Genomic DNA, 20,355 nt, shown 5'->3' on the forward strand with positions numbered 1-20,355 from the left:
AAGCTTATTCTTTTTATTTTACAATGAATCTTTAAATACTGTAGATGTATCCACTCTCTTGCATTTGATATCATTAATATCAATTATAGAAAACACCGACATGTTCGGTATGTCGAGCTAGTTTTTGTCTTTCCATATTGTCTTTCTGTACAACAAAATAGTCGGGATTTATCAAATGTTAAGATATGTGATTATGAAACGAACTCATATGATTTGTTACAACTGTGACCTACCCATGTGCAGTGTAAACCATAAACAGCAAAGATTCACCCGATCCCTCTCTCGCTCTTACTTTTTTCTTGGCCCAAATTAACGATGCCATCATTGATTCATCGTTATCACTTATCTACCACACTAAATACGTCCATTCCTGATTACGTACTGTATATATACTTCCGTACGTTGTGGTGCAAGGCTTTTCATCAGTGTTCAAAGGTTTTAGTCTTTTAGAGCCAGGCAAGGTTAATATCCTTAAACTTACACCTGTACTGAATACACTAAAACTGTAACTAGCTACTACCACTTTAAATTCACATTATTAAAATTCGAAATGAACCGTAGGTTATCACAAGAAAGATCAATGGTGAAAATTCTGCTTCTGATGTAATCAATGAAAAAAAAGTAATTTATGGAGTTTCTGCAAATTAGGTTTTATCACAAGCTCAAGAGTCGATAAGGCAAAGTAAAAGGTAGCAAAAAACCAACTCGAGAGTAAATCAGCAAGTGATCAAATGATACATATTTATCCACAAGGCATCACAAAGATTCAAGGGCACAGTAAGTCTTGAGATTAAATAGATCTATCCCTTTGGTATTCGTGTAGTTGAATTTCAAGTAATCCTCATAATCAAAAGGCTTATAAAGACGAGGATGTTCATCATCTACTATCTCTCAGGAGCATTTATGATAAGTCCTTCTTTAGGACGCAAGAACAATCCAGCCACGTGCCGATCTTTATCTCCTGTTATAACCACACGGTGTATCGGAGGAAACACCTCACCGTTCAACAGCACCTGCAAAACGCATCTTTTATGTATAAGCCGGTTATCACATAACTAAAGATTGTAAAGGATGAAAATCTTGAGACTCAAGAAAAAGCTTGATTTTTACATGAAGAGAGGCTCCGGCTATAACGAGGTAAGAAGAGTCTTGAGATGGCTTAGCTTTGATCCACTCTTCACCGTCTTTAGTTTTGATCTCCAAGCCGTCTACAACATCGTTCTGACAAAGTATGGTGAGGAAATGTCTACCGATGTGAGGGTCAAGTCCTAGCTCCTCTTCTGTTATTAGTATTGTCAATTCCTTTGTATTTAAATAAATGAAAGCGGTTATTCGATGAGTTAAGATGCTCCTTTACGTATTTCTCGAGCCCAAAACTCTCCATGATCATTGTCCTCACCATCACATCTAATTGAGCTATAGCTTTGCCGCAAACGACTGAACATTCTTGCTGAAATATATATCGCAAATTTTACTATTTCATAATCAATACTTCTGTCGAATTTTAGTATAAAAAAGCTAATACCATATAATACAAATGGATAGATCATATGAATAAATGTTAAATTGTGATACAAGTTTTTTTTTGACATGAACCTGAAGGTGATGTTGCCATGAGGCCAAAGCTTGTGAGTCAAGTCATCGACAACATGAGGATTATCTACACCATCAAAACCCATGCCTTCGAATAAAGGCATAGTCGGGATCTGACCGGCGTATCCGTAGTTACGTTTCTCTGACTTTGCACTCAATTTGGTCTCCAAAGGTAAATGAAAAGACTTCCTCCGAGGCCTCGAACAGTGCCTTCCTTAGCTCTTTTGAAGCTCCATCGAACAAGGCATCGAAACATCCGTATTCTTCTAGGGCTTTTCGGACTTGAGATCTCACTGAGTCCCACTCGGGAGTTTCCGGTTTGAGGTTTGGAACCGAGAAGTCGATGAACGGGAGAGAAAGGGGAAGAAATTGGGTTCTTGAACTTATCGTCATTATTTTTCTTTGAGGATCGGATTAAGAATCAATTAGCTTGTGTTTGTGTTCAGTGAAGAATTTGATGAGTCGCTTTGTTATTATAAAGAAAGAGAGAGTCGAAGTGTTAAACTAAAACAGTGGGGTACAATCCAATTGTTTCACATGCATGAACCACGGCTTTTGCTGATATGTACAATTAAGAGTGGATTAGGTGAAATAATAAAATAGTGCATGCGAAATATATACAAGCTAGTGTGAATCATCTGACGTTTTAGGAAGATAGATATAATTCGATATCTACCTTTCCACAATATAACATTTCTCATATATATATATAAAAAAAAAAATCAAGACGGTTCGTAGCTCCAAGTGGGAACATTCTAAATTGATATTGAAATTTTAGAATCATGCATCAGTTTCATTGATATATTAAATATTTTGTCGTTACACCTGACTGTTGTGTGTATGGAGTGAGTGATCCTACAACAGGGTCAAGCGTCTTAGCTATCTTATTAGTTATTACATGTAATCAGTTCACCAAAGTAAACAATGTAATCACACAAACTTAACCGGCTAATTAGTTGGTTAAAGCCCAAAAAAAAAAGAATTGTAATCATTAGTCCTTTTTGATTCAGATTTTTAAAAATTCAAAAAGATCCGAGGTAAGAACATACAAAAGTATTAAAGTTTTTGGTCACAAGAATTGTCAAGAAAAATCAGCAACGTCACCATAGAGAGACCCCAACCAAACCAACCAAATTAATTAAAAAAAACAAAGCAGAAGAGGTGGAGCGTGGGTCCGACGTGGCATATATAGCCGTTACAGTCCCACACGGCCGTTTTTATGCTTACGTGGCTCCTTTTTAATATTAAAATAATAGATAAATAAAGGGACTGTTTTGGTCATCGTTAAACTCAGAAAAATCCGACCGTTGTTTGAGTTTGTTTTTGTTTATCTCCCTCTTCTTCTTGCCTGAACTAAAACAGAACTCTCAAAAGGTTTTTGCTTTCTCTTTTTAGTCAAACACACACACAAATCTAGAGAGAGATAGTTGATCTGGCGGTGAAGATGTTGGAAGAATATGGTATAACGGAGGAAGATCTGGTGATCGAGGAAGCTCAGGGCTATCCGAGAGCTTACGCTAAGATCTGTCGCGATTTTGATGTTTTCCCGTATAGAAATGGTCCTCCTTTTACTTTCACGCCCTACATTCTTCAGCAGAACGAGGTAATTTTTGACCCAAATCATGTATTAGCCAGATCGAGATTGCTAACTTTGGTGGAAATTGAAACCATAAAAATTAGGGTTTTTATAAATAATTCGAACCTAGGGTTTCTTAATTCTCAGACCAAGATTGCTAAACTTGGGGATAATTGAACCATAAAGTTAGGGTTCTTAGAATAATTGAAATCTCGGGTTGCTCAATTCTGTTTTTTTTTTTTTTTATATTCTTAAGTACAAAAACCTTATATGTGGAATTGGTTTGTTTGTCGTGAAGAGTTTGAGATGCAGAGAAGTAGATGAGATGTTTCCAGTAATTGATCCGAAAGCGAGGCCAACAGCAAAACCTAAGATCTTCTTGAGTCTCCTGTGGAAACAACTTAATCATCTAGGGTACGTATTGGCTTATTACTAATCACAAACTTTTTTAACAACAACACTTGTAGTAGTCAATTTTGCAGATGCTTATGAATGATGTTGGGTTTTGTTTGCAGAAATGCTGGGTTTGATCCAGCTGTTATTCGTATTGATCCGTATGGGAATGTTCTTTACTTCCACGCTGATTCAGCTTCTCCTCTTGCTTGGGGTTTTGATCATTGGTTCCCTTGCTCAAGTACTTACTTATACAGAGACATCTCCCTCTTGTTTTTAAAAAAAAAAAAAATACTTTTGACTTGTTGTTGTCTGATTGATTAAAGCTTTCTCTGAATCTAAATTGTTTTTTTGTAGGAGGAGGTTTAACAGTACCAAGCAACTTAAGGGTAGTGCAATGGCAGGCACGCAAGAACAAGAAGGACAAACTTGAGTTCCTTGTACCATGGTGGGATCTTCAAGTGGGCATTTCTGTTAATCAGTTCTTATCCATTTTTGCTGCTTCTTGTTCTGATTTCAGGTACTAAAGTAACAACCAAATTACCACACATTATATATTTTTTTGATGGACAAACACCTTAATCAAATGCAAACGTAATTAGGAGGAGAGCATTCTCATTCTTGTTCCAAGAAGGCGAATGTGAGGAACTCAACGGTTCACAAACGGTTGATTCACACCATTTCCCACAACATTTTGTTGAATCAAAGGAGAAGTTTGGGCTTGCCTCAGCTGCAGTTGTTGTTTCTAGAAGAGATCCGTATGACCCTTCATTAGTCTTGAGATCACTTGATTACAATCGTCAAACACCTGGTTAGTAACTAACTACTACTCAGGCTTTTCGTTTATTAAATCTACTGTTGTATTAAATCAACTATACATATTGCAGCACGGGAGATGAGATTTGGTGCAACAAAAGAGAATGAGACTCCAGACTTAAAGAAAAATCCGTATCACGCCATTGCTGCTGCGAGAGACTCACTGAGACACCGAGAGGAATCACAGAATATGAGAGCCGAGATGAAAAAGTTAGATGATGAAGCAAATGATTTGACAATAAAGAACAATGAAGAGCGGCTTACCATTCAGGAGCTAGAGAACGAGCTGGTTAAGCGAAGAAGAAGAGCTGAAAAGTGCAGGAGATTGGCAGAAGCTCAATGCTCGTACAGGAATACACTTGAGAAGATGATCCGCGATGCTATGCACCAGTAAGAGATTTTCTCTATACAACAGTTGCATTTATATATACTTAAGGCAAATATAACTCGATAAGGTTGTTTAATGTGGCTTGTTGGTTTGTAGGAGTGTTGTGTATAAAGAACAAGTGAGGCTAAACCAGGCAGCGAGTAGTGCGCTTATGGCAAGACTAGAGGCGCAAAAGGCTATTTGTGATGGTTCAGAGAAAGAACTTCACAAGAAGTTTAAAGAAAGAGAGGAGCTGGAGAATCAAGCGAGGCCTGAATTGGAGAAAGCAAGGAAAAGATCTAGACTTTTGTTGAAAGATGAAGATGATGACCTGTTGCTGGACGATAGAGACAGGAAGCTCTCTCTGTATCTTCCTGGAACAAGTGAAGAAATGTCGTCACACAAGGAGTTAAGGGTATACTTTGAGGAAGAGCATAAAGCAGCAGCTTCTGAGGCTGAAACTCAGAAGCATGGGGAAATAGAGGAGGTGGAAGAGGAACAGAAGAATCCAGAGGTATCTGAGAAGTGTCTTGTCGCTTTAGAAGATAATGAACCAGTTGAAGAAAAGCTGGATGTAGAAGAAAGGAAGAGAGGCAGCAGAAGCTTCAGAGCATTCCATGTTTTCAAGGCACCAGAGATTGAGGAAGATGAGGAAAGCAGGATAGAGCGAGGCAAAGGAAATGTTGAGAATTGGCTTCATATATTACTGGAGAACAACAACAAAAACGATCCCTGTGGTGATCTTCAAACCGAAGGAAGCGACAAGAAGATTGATGAAATGATAGAGAAACTGGACCAAAAGTTCCCTATGCTTGAAAAGGTTGATGAAGAAGAAGTGGACTTGAAGTTGCAGGCTGAGGAGACGACAAACAACAACACAAGCAAGGTGGAAACAAGAACTGAAAGTTCTCGCAGAAGCAGAATGAGATTTGATTTGAAGAACACACCAGAGAAGAGTGGCAGAGACAAAGTTGTGAAGAGATCAGAGAGTGCTAGAGCTTTCAGAAGGATTCCATCATCTCCATCGCTCCTCTTCGGAATGAAAAAGGGAATTGACTGCATCAGGAAGAAGCCAGTGGTTTCAAGGAATGATGATGAGAGCGATTATCTTGTCAAGAACAACTTCATCAAGTCATCTCTCCAAACAATCAAACGCGCTGTCAAATTCTAAAGAGCCTGATGAAAGCTTTCATCGATACACTCCCACTTCTCTACATATATGCATTTGTTTAGTATTGTGATCAAGTTGTTTTATTCACTGTTGTGTATAAAAAGGACTTCCCCATTGTTGCTCCTCTATGTGTAATAACAGCTACTTGTTGTATTGTTCTCATTAATGCAAGATTCAAGACATAGATTTTCTCCACCTTGAAGGTGTTGTTCTTCCTTTGACAAGCCTTGTCTTCATATTCCCAGGAGTCCGAGGCTCAAATCCTTCATTGTCACCTGATTCTTCCTCACCCTTGTCAACACCAACACTGCCTCTAATTGACGATACTAACCCGAGCCTCTTCCACCTGAAAAACCCTTTACTCCCACCACTACTCTTCTTCTCCATAAGCCTCTCCAGCTGCAAATGCATTGCACTGCACTCGCTCTGCAGCCTCGCAACATCCTCTCTCAACCTTCTTATCTCGGCTTGTTGAACGTTTATCTCACGTTTAGACAAACACCGTGCTGCAGCACCTCCCTCGAAGTAATGTGAACCAGAAGGGTTTGTTGGACTCCTCGTTGTGCTGCTTATTGAGCTACCATTCCAGTCAATGTGACGACTTAGCTTTGTCTGTTCGGTGAAAAGAACTCTAATGATTGCTCTCACCGGCAAACGATCATTCTGAGCCGCGTGGAGAGCTGCTTCCGGTGATAGCTTTCTGCTATCAATAAGTCTGCAAAGTTCTTTCCTTTCTTGCTTCAACACCTGAGGATGTGCCTGCAATTGAATTCAAATCTTGAATTGAGCCTTACTTTTCAGTTGAGTTGAATCTGAAGTTTAAATCTTTATTACCTTGAGATATGTATCAATGGCGCGGTACAAGCCATCCTCTGTGGTACGAGCATGGCTAGGAAGAGCTTCGATTAAGGAGATAAACTCTGGTAGAGTCAAACCACCGTCAACGGCTGCTTCAGCGAGGTAAGAGTCAACAAGCTTGGCCACTTTAACAAGAGCAGCACCAGTTTTAACACCTTCACTATCTAATCCTGCGAATTTCTTCACAAGACGCGTCACAAGGTCAACGTCAAGCAACGTGCCTGACGTGTAGCTGAAGGAAGGTATCATAAGCTCCTTAAGCGAAGCTTGGTCGAGCTGCCACGATACTCTAGTTTCAATCTCAGTCAAGTAATTCGGATTAGCTCCGACCATTTTCGCCGTCCTTAGGAGACGGAGGAGGAAATTGCAAGGAACAGAGTCTTTCTCCGGCGGGAGGATTCCGATAAGTGTTTCCACGAAGAAACGTTTCTTCATTACAGACGCCGTGACGCTTTCTGGCTGTTGTGTGTCACTAGAGGTGGAGATGATGGCGGAGACATTGCCGGAGAGGTCAGGGAGCCACTTGGAAGCGTAGTGAGCGATGATGGAACCAATGAGGTCTGGTCTGATTCCTTTGGATTTGATTCCGGCAATGGTTTTGACGAAGTAGTTAATGTCTTGGATACATGAGTCGTCGAAGTAAGAGTAGTAGTCCATATTGTCTCCGGTGAAGGTTTCTTGGTGATTGCCGTGGATGGTGACAAGTTCCTGCGGAGAAGTTTTCTTCATTTTGTGAGCTCGACGATGTGTAGTTGTAGTAGAAGATAACTATAGAAAGCAAAAGTTATGGTTATCTTAGGTTTGCTTTATGGTTTTTGCTCGAAAAGCTCATCAGAGAACATAATCATGATTCCACAAATTTCCAAAAAGTTTTCTTGTTTTTGTCAAACAGTTTTGCAATTTTTAGCAAAAATAATGGAAATTTTCATTTTCTAATAGTAACAAACATATTAAATAAGATTCCATTTTCGTGAGGATTTGTGAATAATTTATATATACATGGTAGCTGCCTAATATATTGTGACCGACAATCATTTATATAGTTTTTTTTTCCTGAATTTAGATAGAATAAATTTAGCTATTTTTTTTAAAAAAAAGCAAAATCATGTACAGTATTTCATAGAATTAACTAATGACTACATAGGAAATTTATTCTATTTTCGGATTTAGTTTTTTTTTTTTTAATATAGGTCTTTTGATTTTTTTCAATGCAAAAATATATACTTATAAGGTGTATATTCAAGTTATGTATATGAAGTTATGAACTCGTTAATCGAGTAAGTACTAGAGTCATATGGAATTTACAAAATTGTATGCATATAATTAGAGAGCTTAATGTCAATTAATTAGATAGAATATACGTGTAGCATATATTTTACTTTATACTATTAGGTGTAGCTGTATGTATATGTAGTAAATTAGTAATAGATAGATTTATGTGGATCTTAATATATGCTACACGCGGTTTTATTGAGTGATGAAACGCATGATCCTAATGTTAAAGAGGATTGAGAGGCTGTGGAGGAAGAAGATAGCGATAAGAGTAGGATGAAGACAAATCATCTTGAGTTGCCTCATACACTAAAAACAACTTATAGAGATAATTCACCTTATATATGACAAAGGGAATGAAATTAATGCATAGTCGTGTCCTTGTCTTACTCTGAGATGCTAAATGTGTTTTCTTGTGCTATCATTTAATTGCTAGATCCAATACAATACAATAAACGATTTTTACAGTACAATTAAGTTTTTTTTTTCTTCGACTGTGAACTTCAACATTATCGTTGGTTTTTGGTCTAAACAAGAATTGCCAAACTGCAACTGTTTTGTATATATGGAAACATTTTAACAACTTTATAACACACGAACTCACAAAAGTACATTCATGAATATTCATGAGTATGATTTTGACTGTAAAAAAAAAACAACTAGATATAAGCTAAAAGAAAGCTTACTTTGGAAAAGACAAATGAATCGTAGTCTCTCTGTTTCCTTCTTTTGTAATATCCTTCTCTCCATGTGGTTTTGTAGATGAAACGACAACGAATGGTCCCGTTTTAGAATAATCGTGACCATGCCGCTTGTCTTATCACAACCATACGTACATGCCAAAAATAAGATTCTCTCTAGCCTTTCTTTTTGGTCCCATTGCACAATTCATACACACATCACATCACGAGTGTGATGTCATACCAACCGGTTAGCTAACTAGAGACCTATATACAGTTATGGGCTTGGCTGTTCTTTGGGTTTTGATTAACCTGTTACACAAACTGATGAGAAGCTTAATTGATTACACTTGTGTTCACATGTAATACGAAGTGTGGTTCAAATGTGGAAATATTCCTGCTGACACAGCGTGTTGATCGTAAATAATGGCTGCATATAATAGAGCCTTCCTGGACAACAGAATAGATAATTTTGTGTACAAATAGCATGAAATCAATAGCCTTTACGTAAGGTTGATAGATTAATTCGAGTTTTCAAGATGTCTGCATTGCTTCCTTTGGCGGCTACCACCAAACATCCTTTGTATCCCTTAATATTGTTTAGATTAAAAGGACAAAAAAGAGTATCAACTCTATTAAAATGATCTTCTTCATAGTCATAAGTTGGATCCTGAATATCTCGTGCCATCTGTGATTCACAAGTGATGGTGCAGAGGCCTCTGTCTTAGAGACAGAGCTGGTTGTTCTTCTTCTCTAACTCGGTTTCGTAAACTTAAGGCAACCATATGGAAGCACTTAAAATCTATCCTCGGATTTGAAAATTTTCACCAAAATTCTCTGCCTTTTGCCATTTTGAAAGGTGCAAAAGCAACTCTGGTTTCAAAAAGTTTTCTCTATCTTGTTCCTACTTCTAACTCATATTTTTGTCATAAAGCATCTCTTAGTTTTTCACGTTATAATGCTAAAATATAAATTCTTGTGTTTGTACCATGAAGCCTGATGAACAATGATGACAAAGAGCACCTTTTGGGAAAACACAAGCTGGAATTGAGATTGTACTAGAAACATTTACACAGACGAACAAAGTCTAAGGATATAGCACGCAGTAATTTAAAGCTTACAAGTGTGTGTTTTCTGATGAAGTAAACAGCTTATGTTGAAGTATTTGTACACACTAACGTAGTTTGTTTCAACCAAATGTTTTCTCACTGCTATAGCACATGTAAACAAACCCATCTTCGTCTTTGTAAGATTCGTAGACCGAGTCCATAAGAGCAGCTGCAGAGACAGAAAACATTAGAACAACTATGCCTAGAGAAGCAAAAAAAAAAAACCCCAGTAGCAAAAGAAGAAACACTCACCTGTTTGAGGCAGAGTGTTGTTCACAAACACGAACAAGGCTTTACCAGGAGACAAATGCAATCTAGCGCCCAATATGTATATGAATTGCCCTACTGACATATCTCTTGGAACCAGAAACCTAAAACATTGAAAGACACACACTTGTGATCATTATTTCCCAAAGAACATTACTTCATACAACAGTGATACTAAAGACCAGACTCAAATAGGTTATAAAACAATTCATCAGCATCAGGATGATCATAAAAACCAAAACTTAGGATGAAAGGTTATTACTTCTTTTTCTCGATTTCAGGCAGATCTGTTTTGCAATACTTCTCAGCAATCACCTGCAAAAAATTTGATCCAACAAATTTGAGTTCCGACATAACAAAACAAAACAACTCTGAATAGAATCAGACGAAACAGTTGGAAAAAAAGGAGATAAGATGAATAAAGACTTACTGGAATCCGAGTAGGATACTTAGCGATAATCTCATGCGACTCAGCGAGCCTCTCATCTGCCAAAAAAAAATAAAACTAGAGATAAGGTTATTATTCATTAATTTGTTTTTCAATCAAACCACAAAACGGTGATTGATCTTAAAAGAGAGGCACGTACCCAAAGTGTATTCTTCCTTGAACGATTTCATCTTCTTCGATTCGACGACGACCACCGTGTTGTAGATTTCTTCGTCGTCTGTGTGTGTGTGTGTTTTTTTTTCCCGTTTCCGTCTTTCCCAAAGCGGTGACGAAGTCAACACCGATAATTAAAGTAGAAAATAGAGTAAATAGTTTAAGTTTTTAAGTTTACTTCATAAAACAACAATGCGGGGATAGCTCAGTTGGGAGAGCGTCAGACTGAAGATCTGAAGGTCGCGTGTTCGATCCACGCTCACCGCATTTATTTTCATGCGTTCTGGGCTTTATTGCGTAACATATCGAATTTTTTTAGCAACGGTTATTCATCTTCATCCAATTTACAAAAAAAATTTAATCATGTTTTTGTAGTATCAATAAGTGTTGATCATGTTTCATTTAACAACAACAATGGTACTTCTCACCAAACTCTAGATTTGCCGGATTGCTACTTCATAGCGATTGGCGGAGAAGACGTTCAACACTCATCCTCTATGGTGTTTTGCTTTCTCAGGAAGATGAACAATGATGACAAAGAGCACGTTTTGCGGGGATACAAGTTGGAATTGAGATTGTACTAGAAACATTTGTACAGATGAACAAAGTCTAAGGATACTCTTCCTCCCTCTGAAATACACTTGCTGCAGCTTTATCATAGTCTTTGTGTTTTTAGTATGTCACTTCTACCCTCATGAGACTAGAAAAAAACTCAAAAGTGAGAAATTTGATTTGACTGAAAATGAATACTCTTATTCTTCTTATTTCCTAGCTTAGCAATAGCAGCAGTCAGAACAAAAACTTAGCAGCTCAATACACAAGATGATTATGATCGATCATTCGTCAAGTAAAACAGACACTGGACTCTTACTAAACGGATTAACACGAGCCAGTTTCGCAGCAAGAGTCTTATTCGGGAACACATTATCTGCCTTCATCCTCTGAATCATCCCATAAGCAGGAGTTTTGGCGTTTATATAAGCCATGAGAACGGTTTCATACTGCATAAGCTGAGCTGCATAGCCTGCACTTTTCATCCTCAGGAAGACCTTCTCCGCGTTATGAACATCCCCTCTTTTTGAGTACTCCTCAAGAATCACCATGTAGGAAATGAACATAGGTCTCATCTTGTTATCCTTTGTCGCTCTCTTCAATATCAACTCAGCTTTCCCAACTTCTCCCACTTTGATGTAGAGCTTCACAAGAGCATGCCATGTTGAAGGGCCAATCTTAATTCCTGCATTTCCCATTCTTTTAACCAGATCTTTACCTTTCGCTAGCATCTTGTTCTCTGTGTATATCTCCATGAGGGCAAAATATGGTAGCATGGGGAAAATGTTATACTTCTTCACAAGTCTCTCAAACACCGCCTCTGCTTCTTCGATATCCTTCAGCTTTCCCCATGCTTTAATGGCAGAAATGCAATTATCATATCTTGGATTTTCATCGACAAACCTACTCAGTCTTCTCACATTGTCACTGTCTCCTATGTCTGCATAAAGAGGGAGTAATGAACGGCACACCCATGGAGTTTGCTTCAAGCCTTTCCCTTCTATTTCCTTCATAACTTCTCGAGCTCGCTCTTTACGCCCTGCTCTTATGTAGTACTTAGCCAGGCTAGACTGTAGTTCTGGATCTAGCTCAATACCTTCTTCCTTCATTGTCTCCACGATCTTCTCCATTCCAGTTATGTCCCCGGCTAAACCTTTACTATTGATTAAAAATTGATAGGTACCTCGACTCGGCTTGATGTTTTCTTTCTCCATGAGTAACAAAACATCAGCTATCTTCTTCCTATCATGCATACTGTAGAGGAGAAGCAACTGGTTGCAAGCAAACACGCTTGTTGGAAATTTTAGTTCTCTTATTTTGTTAAAAATATCTTCAGCTTTGTTCACATGGTGCTTAAGCACACAATTAGCCAGCAGGGTTCTGTACACTACTTCTCCCCTGAAAGATTCAGGAATATCCTTCAAAAAGTTTTCGGCTTTTTGTAGACCATGTACTTTGGACACCAAATCCAGTTGAGAAGCATAATTTGCCTCTGTGAACTCAAATTGCTTATTATTAGCTCGCAACCACTCCCACAGCTGTAAAAACCAAAGCAAAGACATACAAATTAAGAGAGTTGATAGACAAAACAATAAACAACGTGGCAACGTAGAAAATGAGAAAATTTATACTACCTGCAAAGCCATAGCAAAGGATCTGCGTTTACGAAGATTGTGTATAGCATGAGAAACCTCAGCTTGACTCAAATCTTTACCTTCTTTGACCCATTTTTCAAGAACATGTTTCACAGATTTATAGGCAACAATAGATTCATACAGCTCGGAGCTCACTCTTTTCTTAGTTGTCTTCCCATCATTAGAATGCTCCACTTCAATTCCAAGATCACTGTCAGACGCATCATCAACATCAGTACCACCAAGCTCAGACTCGGATAAAGAATCAACATCAACAACAACTCCCTCTGTTACATCCCCAGAAACAGGAATCACCTCCTCTGATCCAGACAAATCCTCTTCCCTTACAGCAGCATCCTCATCTCCTTTGTCTTCTTTAGCATCATCAGCTATAGAAGAAAGCTTATGGATGCCAAAGAAGCGTGAAAACACATCTCTTGTGGAATAGAGTCTGACTAAACCTTGAGATTTATGACAAATCAATCCAGTTGATCTAAAGACCCTTTCTTTGTCACAACTTGATACTTCTAATTTACTAACCGGGCCACTAAACGTGGAAGTGGATGCAAAGTTATAACTCCGAGTCCTAAAATACACAATTAACAAAGAAAAAGATAAAAACTTTCAATCCAAATGAACCGTGGAAAGATCTAAAATTTGCTTTCCGGTAAACTCAAGAACTCTAAATCAATGATGACAAAGCAGTTACCTTCGGAGAATCCTCGAAAGCGAATACATTAGTTCCTTCCTTCCTTCCTTCAATCAATTGAGATCAGAATCCTGAAGAAGCACACACAACAACAACAAGACAATAAGATTCGAGAGTGATATGATAGAACATCAAGGCGTAAAGAAATAAAAACCCATTTCTCGAGTACTTACAATTTCGAGGAGATTTTTTTTTTTTCCGCCGTAGGAAAAAAGTGTGATCCTCTCTGCTCACTAGACGACAAAGAAGCTTTCTCAGGGTTTAATGACTCTCTCTCTCTCTCTCGCTGCTAGGGTTTATACGTGTGCCTCCTCTTTTTCTTTTTTTTTTTCACGAAACGTGTGAGTGTAAGTGGTTAAAGGGTATATTTGTCAATTTCAATACACAAAGGGGGATGTTTCTCTTTGGTGCCAATCTCAAACGTCCAAAAAAAAAGTTTGAAATTCATGTGTAAATATAACAATCGCTTAGCTTATTTATTACCATCCGAGCGAGAGACAAAATAAATAAATGTCATTCGTTGAAATTTAAATGTTTTAAAACTCCAACATAGATCATTGCTTATACCAAATCATTCGTATGAATATATATGTCTTTGAAAAAGGTTACATAATTTTATAGAGGAAGTTTATTTTAATTTGTAGTATGAATGTTTTTGGTGCACAAAAGAAAAATGAAAAATTGTCTTTTTTTAGTCATTGCCAAAACAAATTATCAAAAAAATATTAGAGGAGTTAAAATAAAAATAAAAAGAAATTAATAACCTGAAATGAAATGACAGCTGCCTATAGTTTATAGCTACGGTAATATAGCCTTAATAGGGAAATGGGTTAAGTTAATTGTGACGTGTAAAAGGATTTAAAAGTAGGAAAAAAAAATTAAGTGTTTAAATTTTTTAAGTAATAGTTGACACACCAATCAGAGTAGTCAAAATGAGTTAAAAACTTGCCAATTACAGTAATTAATTCGTCGTAATTAAGCTAAAATTTCCATGAAGCATCTTTCCACCGTCTGCTTCCTCACTCATACTTTTTTTTTTTTTTCCAGAAACCCTCAGACTCCATCGTCTCTGCGAAACGCTTCCGACCGGCGACCTAAAATCTTTACGGCGAACCTTCGTCTCTTTCTAGTCTACACGTGTTTCGAAGCATCTACAGCTCCTCTGCATTGATTTCTCCTCTCTTCCTTCTCTATATGGTCTTCGAATCGTCGTTCCTTTTTTTTTTTTTTTTTTTTTTGATTTCTAAGAAACCGTGTCATGAGCTGATTCTGTAAGTATCCGAAGCAACGTCCGTACAGTTTTTTTTTTTTTTCCGTCGTCGCTGTTAACACGTCGAGGTGTTTTCAGGTAGTTTTTTTTTTTGTGGGATTTCTGATGAGCGGTGCTAAAACCACGATGTGTTGTGCAGATTCTCACTTGTATTTCGAGTTCACTGTTGCATTGAACATTTGTTGTTTTTTTGTGGTTTTGTTTGGAGAGCTTACGGAAGAACACTAGGGGGTTTTACCAAAGTTTTTGAGGCTTTTGGAAATTTTGTGTAGCTTAGATTTAGTGTTTTACTTCTTAAACTGGCTTTGATTGTACAGTAATCACCTTTCAAATCTGTTAATTTTCAAGCTAATTAATGTAATTAGGTTTACTACTAGGATGAAATTAATGTGACTTTGTTTACTTTTGTGGACTTGTCTTTGGCAATTTTGTAAAGGTTTTTGGATGCTTCAATCAATGTATACCTTATAATATTGTCCTTGTTAGGAATAATTTTAGCCATGTGCTTGCATAGTTTCCTTTGAGGACCCCTTAGGTCCGAAACTCTAAGAGGATTCATGATGAACGTATCCATGATTAATTTACACTCTCTTGTATTACGTTGGTTGTATCTTATTTTGTTTATCGTCTTCTTCTCTCTAATTTCTACAGTTTGGGAATATATATCTCAGCAGGATAACTACTCTATGTTGCAACTGAATGGTGCTGGTGCAGAAGATGACCCTGTTTGTAAGTGGGGTGCTAGGAGAGGAGTTGCACGGAAAGATAGTAATGTCCAGTTCTATGAATCATTTACCTATGAGGGCATCGAGTACCGGCTTTTCGACTGTGCTTATTTTTATGTACATGGTCAATGTGAGACTTCAATCGGGAAGCTTGTCAACATGTACGAGACATCAGCAGGTGAGAAGAAAGTTAAGGTCATTTGGTTTTTTCGACCTATTGACATCCATCGCTTCTTGGGAAAGTATGAGCCAAAATGGAATGAGTTGTTTCTGGCTTGTGGTGATGAGATAGGGGTTTCCAATATCAATGATGTGGTAAGTTTGCTGTCTTTTCATCTCCTTCTTACTAGTTTGAAATAGCCATCTAAATTTATGGTAAGTTTATTATAGACGTAAGATCAGTTTGGGTTTCCTCTGTGTTGTTGGTCCAGGAGACGATCTTGGGAAAATGCAAAATTAAATGCATATCAGAGGACCGCAGAAACCCACAACCAGAAAGCAGTGACCTGAGGAGAGCTAAGTATGTCTTCTCCCACACCTTCGATACGAGGCTGAAAATTTTATCAAACGTCTTTGCAGATGCAATAGCTGGAATTGGAGGTTTGGAGTAGAACCAAATTACAAACCTTTTATCTTCAGCTCACTCTTCGAATATGGATTAAATGATGCTCTTTTTTACTTTCTATTGTCTCTAATAAATGCAGTGGAGAAATTCTTTAACAGGATAAGAGATAAACAGCCTGTAAAGCGCCTAAACTCAAGCGCAGCTACCAGTTCCAGGGCTTCTCCAGTGAAGTCTATTCATCCAGATTTGGGATCAACAAAGTTAGGAAAAGAAGACAACAGAGATGGAAAGCTGACGAGTAGAACAAGCTCGGGAAGGAGAGGTTGATCCCTTATTCTATCTGTTCTGGCCTCTTATCTGATATATACTTCTGAACTGGACAAACCTGATTGACACTTATCTTTATTTTGCAAGTCTCTTTTCTAGACGAACGCGCTGATCATGTACATGCGAAGAAGAACCCTCATGTCAATACTGATACCAGATCTAGAGGTCCGATAACCAAAACCAGAGCATTTGGAGAGTTACATGCTTCAGGTTCATCAGTCGATGCTATGGCTTCTAAAAAGAGGAAGCGTATACTCAACAGGCCAGAAACAGATGATTGTGATGATTCAGGCCCCCAACTAGGAGAGAAGAAATTCATTAAAAAACCTCCTCTTGTAGAAAAAGCTCCAAATCAGAACATCGTACGTACCATCTCCATCCTTCTTGTGGATTAGCTAAGTGAAATGTTAACAATTTACATCAGAAAAGTGTACACAACTTTTGGGAAATGAACTATTTCTTTTCTTGAGCATAGCAAATATATTATTCTCACTGTAGATTGGATAGTATTAACTTGTGACGTTACCAACCTATTTTCTCTTTTTCTCTTGTCTTACAGAAGAAAAGCAGCTGGTACAAGAAACTGGTAAGTTTTCTGACGCCTCCCTCCACCAAGATTTTTCCTTTTATTAAGGCTAGCTGCATAACAATCATGTTTTGTAGTTTAAGAAGAATCTGAAACAATTCATTCCAATAGACAATGTTTGTTATATTGGCTTTCATCACACGAAATCAGACCATGGGAAATATTACTGTTCACGTAAACTATGAAATACTTAAGATAAAGTTAGTTCAACAATTTGTAAAAAGAAATATTTTAAGATCAATGATTTCTTCATTTAAGATTAATGATTTCTTCATAAAAGATTGTTATATTCCTTATTCCAGCCTTTTGAGGAAGAACTAAAGGCGGCTATAGAGGAAAGTAGGGTGCTCTTAATTGAGAACCTGGAACCATCATACACATCGCTGGAGGTAGAGGTATGATCCTAATCTATTTTACACAGGACATCATTTAATTCATCATCAATTGGTTTTGTGATAAAAATTCATGAAGGTTTGACCCGAAATACGGGAATGTAGTTGATCCAAAGGTGCAATTTAATTCAAGATAAGGGCATGCTATAAATCTCACTCAATGCCAATTTTTTAGTGGAAACCTGTTGTCTTTGTGTATACATGTGTTGCCATATTTTCGAGAATTGTTTTTAAGTACAACATTTTCTGGTTCTTAGTTGGTGTTGGCAATGCAATGTCATCTACAAAGACACGTAGAGTTAGCAATCATTCTACAAAGCTTGTAAATTATAACACTCGCCTTTTCCTTTTTGTTCTATTTAGGAACTTTGTTGGCAAGCTTTCAATGAAGGAGTTGATGCTAAGATGATCCCTTCTAGTCTCATGTCTAGCTCACATCAAGGTATGTATGTTTATTTACACCTACCTGTTTGCTATTTGTTAGCTCATAATGTTTTTTAAAAAATGTCAATGGCAACAAATTAAACTGCATTTACCCAATCAGGCAGGGCTCTTGTGATTTTTGGAACGACAAAGGCAGCTGATTCTGCCTTGTCACGGTTAACTGAAGAGTGTCTGATGTTACTTGGCCAAACGTTACTTACTACTCTCTGATCTTCTATATCTCCACATATGTGAAAACTTCATTAAACCCTTCTTTCTTTTTCTCATACATGATTCATTGTGCAGAGCTCTAGTGGGTAGCAGAAATTTCCCAGTAGAAATTGGAAAATGTAGAAGTTTTACTGGCCATTTTAGCATGTTGGATAGATCTATGATGACAACTCAGAAGGTCAGATGTTGTATGAGTCATGTCAAACATTTTTCTTGTTTCAACGCTCTAAAAAGTCCCAAGTACAAAACATTGTCTCACACAATCTTGTTTTTCTAAACCTTTTCCCAAAAGAGAAAGGCCGTCTCAACATCACACTGCACGCAGCCCAACCACGCTGTAGACTCTATGGCCTATGAGTGGCTCGCTCTACAGGCAAAGTCAGAATTGACGTGGAAGAAGTTAGCCGAGGTCTGCTTTTTCTTCTCTTCTCAAAGTAGACTAAAAACATATATTTTTGGTGCCCTTGCCGGTCTTTATATCTTTTTCTCTTCACCAATTGTAGATACAAGCCAAGGAGATTGACATCCTCAAGCGCATAAACCAACAATGAACCAAAGGAAAGGAACAAAGTGCAAAAAAACCCTTCTCTTAACAACAATACAAAAGAACACTCGTCGGTTTTGGTTTAGTTTTTGGGATCTAGCTGATGTAAACCCATTGTGTCATTTAGGTGGCAACTAGGCAGTAACCTTATACACTCACCTAGCAGGTTGATGCTAATATTTTGGTAGGGGTACATAGAGAAAACTACTTTGACAGGTTTTGATGTCATAAAGTCTAAGGTTATGTTGCTTCTAAAAAACAATACGATGGGTTATGCATCTTTGCAAAGATTTAGTTACCAGTCAATCTCCTCTTTACATTGGCTTTCTCTAACGGCTGTTTCATATGAACAAACCCCAAAACATTAATCAGAAGGAGAAACAATCCCACACACAGGTGGGTCCTTAACAAACAAACAATCCTAAGAGTTTCTCTACTAATGTCTTAACATACACACGACTATTATTACAAAAGGAGGTCCGAGATACAAAAGATAAGAGGGATTATGAGGAATGGTAGAGAAAAACAAAAACTTATTCTTTGCCAGATTTGTTGATGAGAGACTTGTGAATGTGTGGAATGACTCCACCACCAGCAATAGTTCCTTTGATGAGAGTATCGAGCTCCTCGTCACCACGGATAGCAAGCTGCAAGTGCCTTGGTGTGATACGCTTCACTTTCAGATCCTTGCTAGCGTTACCAGCCAGTTCCAAGACTTCTGCGGTCAGATACTCCAAAATGGCGGCTGTGTAAACCGCTGCGGTCGCTCCAACACGTCCATGAGCAGTTGACCTTCCTTTCAACAGTCTATGGATTCTCCCAACTGGAAACTGCAAACAATAAAGAGAGAAGACTCATCACACAAACCGTTTTTAAGATCTACAAAACTCATCAAAGCAGCAAGAATTTGACAATATAACATTTGTTTCTCAAGCTAGCATGAATGTCTATAAACTCATAAAAGCAGCCGGATATGAAAGTCCACCAATTTAAAAAGCTTTGCAGATATCAAGGAACAAAACAAAACCCATGATAGCTTATAAAGCTGCCAAGACCTTAAGATTCATTCCTAAATATGGATGATAACTTTATTGCCCAGCGGCCTACACAATTTAAACATAGTCAAAACTCAAAACAGAGGAGGACCAAGGTAGATATTCGTGTAAACATATAAACACAAATCGATCTATAGACTATGATACTATTAACTAAGCTCAGGAAGACAGGAACTCAAGTAGATCCGTCAGTAACACACGGTTCAGAAACATCACAAATACCTGAAGACCAGCACGAGAAGAGCGAGTAATTGGTTTCTTCTTGTCCTTGTCCTTGTCGTTGCCGCTGGGTTTCCCCATTATCAGACCTTTCGCTCCTTTCCCAGTCATTTTTTCCCGCCAGAAAAAAAAAAAGTATCAGTCTTTTCACTTAGAGAGAGAGAGAGAGGGAAAGAGAAAAGATACGTAGCAGATAAAGAAAGACAAGACGCAGAAGAGATCTTTCAAGTGGATTTATTTCTTGACTTATGGGAAGATTTAAAATTGACTTAATTACCCCTCGGCTTCTGCGCTTATTGCAACTTGTCAGCCAGGTCAAGGTCACACTCACATCGAAAGCTCATGTCTTATCAGTAAATATAACAAATTGGCCCCAACTATTTACAGTTTTTAAATAGACCCCATAAATTCGTAACTGAC

General features: G+C 37.8%; 6 protein-coding genes, 1 non-coding gene and 1 pseudogene across 11 annotated transcripts; 3 read left to right on the forward strand and 5 right to left on the reverse strand.

The window, feature by feature from the left end:
* Positions 1-581: 581 nt before the first annotated feature.
* On the reverse strand, positions 582-2,097 carry LOC104704897 (putative 2-oxoglutarate-dependent dioxygenase AOP1; annotated as a pseudogene). Its single transcript, XR_015595303.1, has 3 exons — positions 1,597-2,097; positions 1,111-1,450; positions 582-1,013 (listed from the first exon to the last, which is right to left on the reverse strand). The product of XR_015595303.1 is annotated as a putative 2-oxoglutarate-dependent dioxygenase AOP1 (transcript).
* Positions 2,098-2,858: 761 nt separating this feature from the next.
* LOC104780351 (uncharacterized) lies at positions 2,859-6,111 on the forward strand. The gene is made up of 7 exons (XM_010504853.3): positions 2,859-3,196; positions 3,468-3,583; positions 3,685-3,803; positions 3,920-4,082; positions 4,165-4,373; positions 4,450-4,768; positions 4,863-6,111. Exons 1-7 carry the CDS (start codon positions 3,038-3,040, stop codon positions 5,914-5,916), a joined length of 2,139 nt encoding a protein of 712 aa, XP_010503155.1. The 5' UTR covers positions 2,859-3,037; the 3' UTR covers positions 5,917-6,111.
* On the reverse strand, positions 5,970-7,786 carry LOC104780347 (root phototropism protein 3-like). The gene is made up of 2 exons (XM_010504847.3): positions 6,751-7,786; positions 5,970-6,675 (listed from the first exon to the last, which is right to left on the reverse strand). Exons 1-2 carry the CDS (start codon positions 7,501-7,503, stop codon positions 6,091-6,093), a joined length of 1,338 nt encoding a protein of 445 aa, XP_010503149.1. The 5' UTR covers positions 7,504-7,786; the 3' UTR covers positions 5,970-6,090.
* Positions 7,787-9,750: 1,964 nt separating this feature from the next.
* LOC104780361 (autophagy-related protein 8i) lies at positions 9,751-10,880 on the reverse strand. Its single transcript, XM_010504863.3, has 5 exons — positions 10,690-10,880; positions 10,533-10,588; positions 10,365-10,417; positions 10,088-10,206; positions 9,751-10,004 (listed from the first exon to the last, which is right to left on the reverse strand). Exons 1-5 carry the CDS (start codon positions 10,718-10,720, stop codon positions 9,916-9,918), a joined length of 348 nt encoding a protein of 115 aa, XP_010503165.1. The 5' UTR covers positions 10,721-10,880; the 3' UTR covers positions 9,751-9,915.
* Positions 10,881-10,897: 17 nt separating this feature from the next.
* On the forward strand, positions 10,898-10,970 carry TRNAF-GAA (transfer RNA phenylalanine (anticodon GAA)). The gene has a single exon. It is a non-coding gene; the product is annotated as a tRNA-Phe (tRNA).
* Positions 10,971-11,434: 464 nt separating this feature from the next.
* On the reverse strand, positions 11,435-13,939 carry LOC104780373 (pentatricopeptide repeat-containing protein At3g15590, mitochondrial). Its single transcript, XM_010504872.2, has 4 exons — positions 13,772-13,939; positions 13,599-13,669; positions 12,890-13,475; positions 11,435-12,793 (listed from the first exon to the last, which is right to left on the reverse strand). The coding sequence occupies exons 2-4, from the start codon at positions 13,625-13,627 to the stop codon at positions 11,540-11,542; spliced, it is 1,869 nt and encodes a 622-aa protein (XP_010503174.2). The 5' UTR covers positions 13,628-13,669; positions 13,772-13,939; the 3' UTR covers positions 11,435-11,539.
* A 665-nt stretch (positions 13,940-14,604) lies between these two features.
* LOC104780384 (protein ANTI-SILENCING 1-like) lies at positions 14,605-18,967 on the forward strand. Of its 3 annotated transcripts, none has more exons than XM_087507000.1 (12): positions 14,605-14,946; positions 15,543-15,908; positions 16,025-16,193; positions 16,298-16,480; positions 16,573-16,847; positions 17,045-17,071; positions 17,374-17,466; positions 17,827-17,905; positions 18,008-18,098; positions 18,193-18,295; positions 18,410-18,526; positions 18,621-18,967. In XM_087507000.1, exons 2-12 carry the CDS (start codon positions 15,555-15,557, stop codon positions 18,666-18,668), a joined length of 1,539 nt encoding a protein of 512 aa, XP_087363126.1. In that variant the 5' UTR covers positions 14,605-14,946; positions 15,543-15,554; the 3' UTR covers positions 18,669-18,967. The 3 variants fall into 3 exon arrangements, with proteins under 3 accessions (XP_087363126.1, XP_087363123.1, XP_019102052.2); XM_087506997.1 differs by having other exon boundaries at positions 14,605-14,795; XM_019246507.2 differs by having other exon boundaries at positions 14,815-15,908.
* LOC104780402 (putative histone H2A variant 3) lies at positions 18,960-20,331 on the reverse strand. 2 transcript variants are annotated; one of them, XM_010504905.3, is made up of 3 exons: positions 20,213-20,331; positions 19,939-20,033; positions 18,960-19,491 (listed from the first exon to the last, which is right to left on the reverse strand). In XM_010504905.3, the coding sequence occupies exons 2-3, from the start codon at positions 20,014-20,016 to the stop codon at positions 19,195-19,197; spliced, it is 375 nt and encodes a 124-aa protein (XP_010503207.1). In that variant the 5' UTR covers positions 20,017-20,033; positions 20,213-20,331; the 3' UTR covers positions 18,960-19,194. The 2 variants fall into 2 exon arrangements, with proteins under 2 accessions (XP_010503207.1, XP_010503198.1); XM_010504896.3 differs by lacking the exon at positions 20,213-20,331 and having other exon boundaries at positions 19,939-20,157.
* Between the last annotated feature and the right edge of the window lie 24 nt (positions 20,332-20,355).

The sequence above is a fragment of the Camelina sativa genome, chromosome 1, assembly GCF_030686135.1.
Source record: "Camelina sativa cultivar CO46 ecotype springtype chromosome 1, ASM3068613v1".
Classification (NCBI taxonomy): Eukaryota; Viridiplantae; Streptophyta; class Magnoliopsida; order Brassicales; family Brassicaceae; genus Camelina; species Camelina sativa.

What these genes read in the sequence shown, in the direction of transcription:
- LOC104780351 (XM_010504853.3), top strand. Translation starts at nt 3,038, where the DNA reads ATGTTGGAAGAATATGGTATAACGGAGGAAGATCTGGTGATCGAGGAA. An exon ending in TCATTGGTTCCCTTGCTCAA is followed by an intron (nt 3,804 to 3,919) that starts GTACTTACTTAT and finishes GTTTTTTTGTAG; the next exon opens with GAGGAGGTTTAACAGTACCA. An exon ending in TTACAATCGTCAAACACCTG is followed by an intron (nt 4,374 to 4,449) that starts GTTAGTAACTAA and finishes TACATATTGCAG; the next exon opens with CACGGGAGATGAGATTTGGT.
- LOC104780347 (XM_010504847.3), bottom strand. Translation starts at nt 7,503, where the DNA reads ATGAAGAAAACTTCTCCGCAGGAACTTGTCACCATCCACGGCAATCAC. An exon ending in CCATTGATACATATCTCAAG is followed by an intron (nt 6,676 to 6,750) that starts GTAATAAAGATT and finishes ATTCAATTGCAG; the next exon opens with GCACATCCTCAGGTGTTGAA.
- LOC104780361 (XM_010504863.3), bottom strand. Translation starts at nt 10,720, where the DNA reads ATGAAATCGTTCAAGGAAGAATACACTTTGG. An exon ending in CAAGGAAGAATACACTTTGG is followed by an intron (nt 10,589 to 10,689) that starts GTACGTGCCTCT and finishes TTTTTTTGGCAG; the next exon opens with ATGAGAGGCTCGCTGAGTCG. An exon ending in AGTATCCTACTCGGATTCCA is followed by an intron (nt 10,418 to 10,532) that starts GTAAGTCTTTAT and finishes AATTTTTTGCAG; the next exon opens with GTGATTGCTGAGAAGTATTG.
- LOC104780373 (XM_010504872.2), bottom strand. Translation starts at nt 13,627, where the DNA reads ATGTATTCGCTTTCGAGGATTCTCCGAAG. An exon ending in CTTTCGAGGATTCTCCGAAG is followed by an intron (nt 13,476 to 13,598) that starts GTAACTGCTTTG and finishes TGTGTATTTTAG; the next exon opens with GACTCGGAGTTATAACTTTG. An exon ending in CCTTTGCTATGGCTTTGCAG is followed by an intron (nt 12,794 to 12,889) that starts GTAGTATAAATT and finishes TGGTTTTTACAG; the next exon opens with CTGTGGGAGTGGTTGCGAGC.
- LOC104780384 (XM_019246507.2), top strand. Translation starts at nt 15,426, where the DNA reads ATGATGAACGTATCCATGATTAATTTACACTCTCTTGTATTACGTTGG. An exon ending in TTTCCAATATCAATGATGTG is followed by an intron (nt 15,909 to 16,024) that starts GTAAGTTTGCTG and finishes TTGTTGGTCCAG; the next exon opens with GAGACGATCTTGGGAAAATG. An exon ending in CTATGATGACAACTCAGAAG is followed by an intron (nt 18,296 to 18,409) that starts GTCAGATGTTGT and finishes TTTTCCCAAAAG; the next exon opens with AGAAAGGCCGTCTCAACATC.
- LOC104780402 (XM_010504896.3), bottom strand. Translation starts at nt 20,046, where the DNA reads ATGACTGGGAAAGGAGCGAAAGGTCTGATAATGGGGAAACCCAGCGGC. An exon ending in CTTCTCGTGCTGGTCTTCAG is followed by an intron (nt 19,492 to 19,938) that starts GTATTTGTGATG and finishes TATTGTTTGCAG; the next exon opens with TTTCCAGTTGGGAGAATCCA.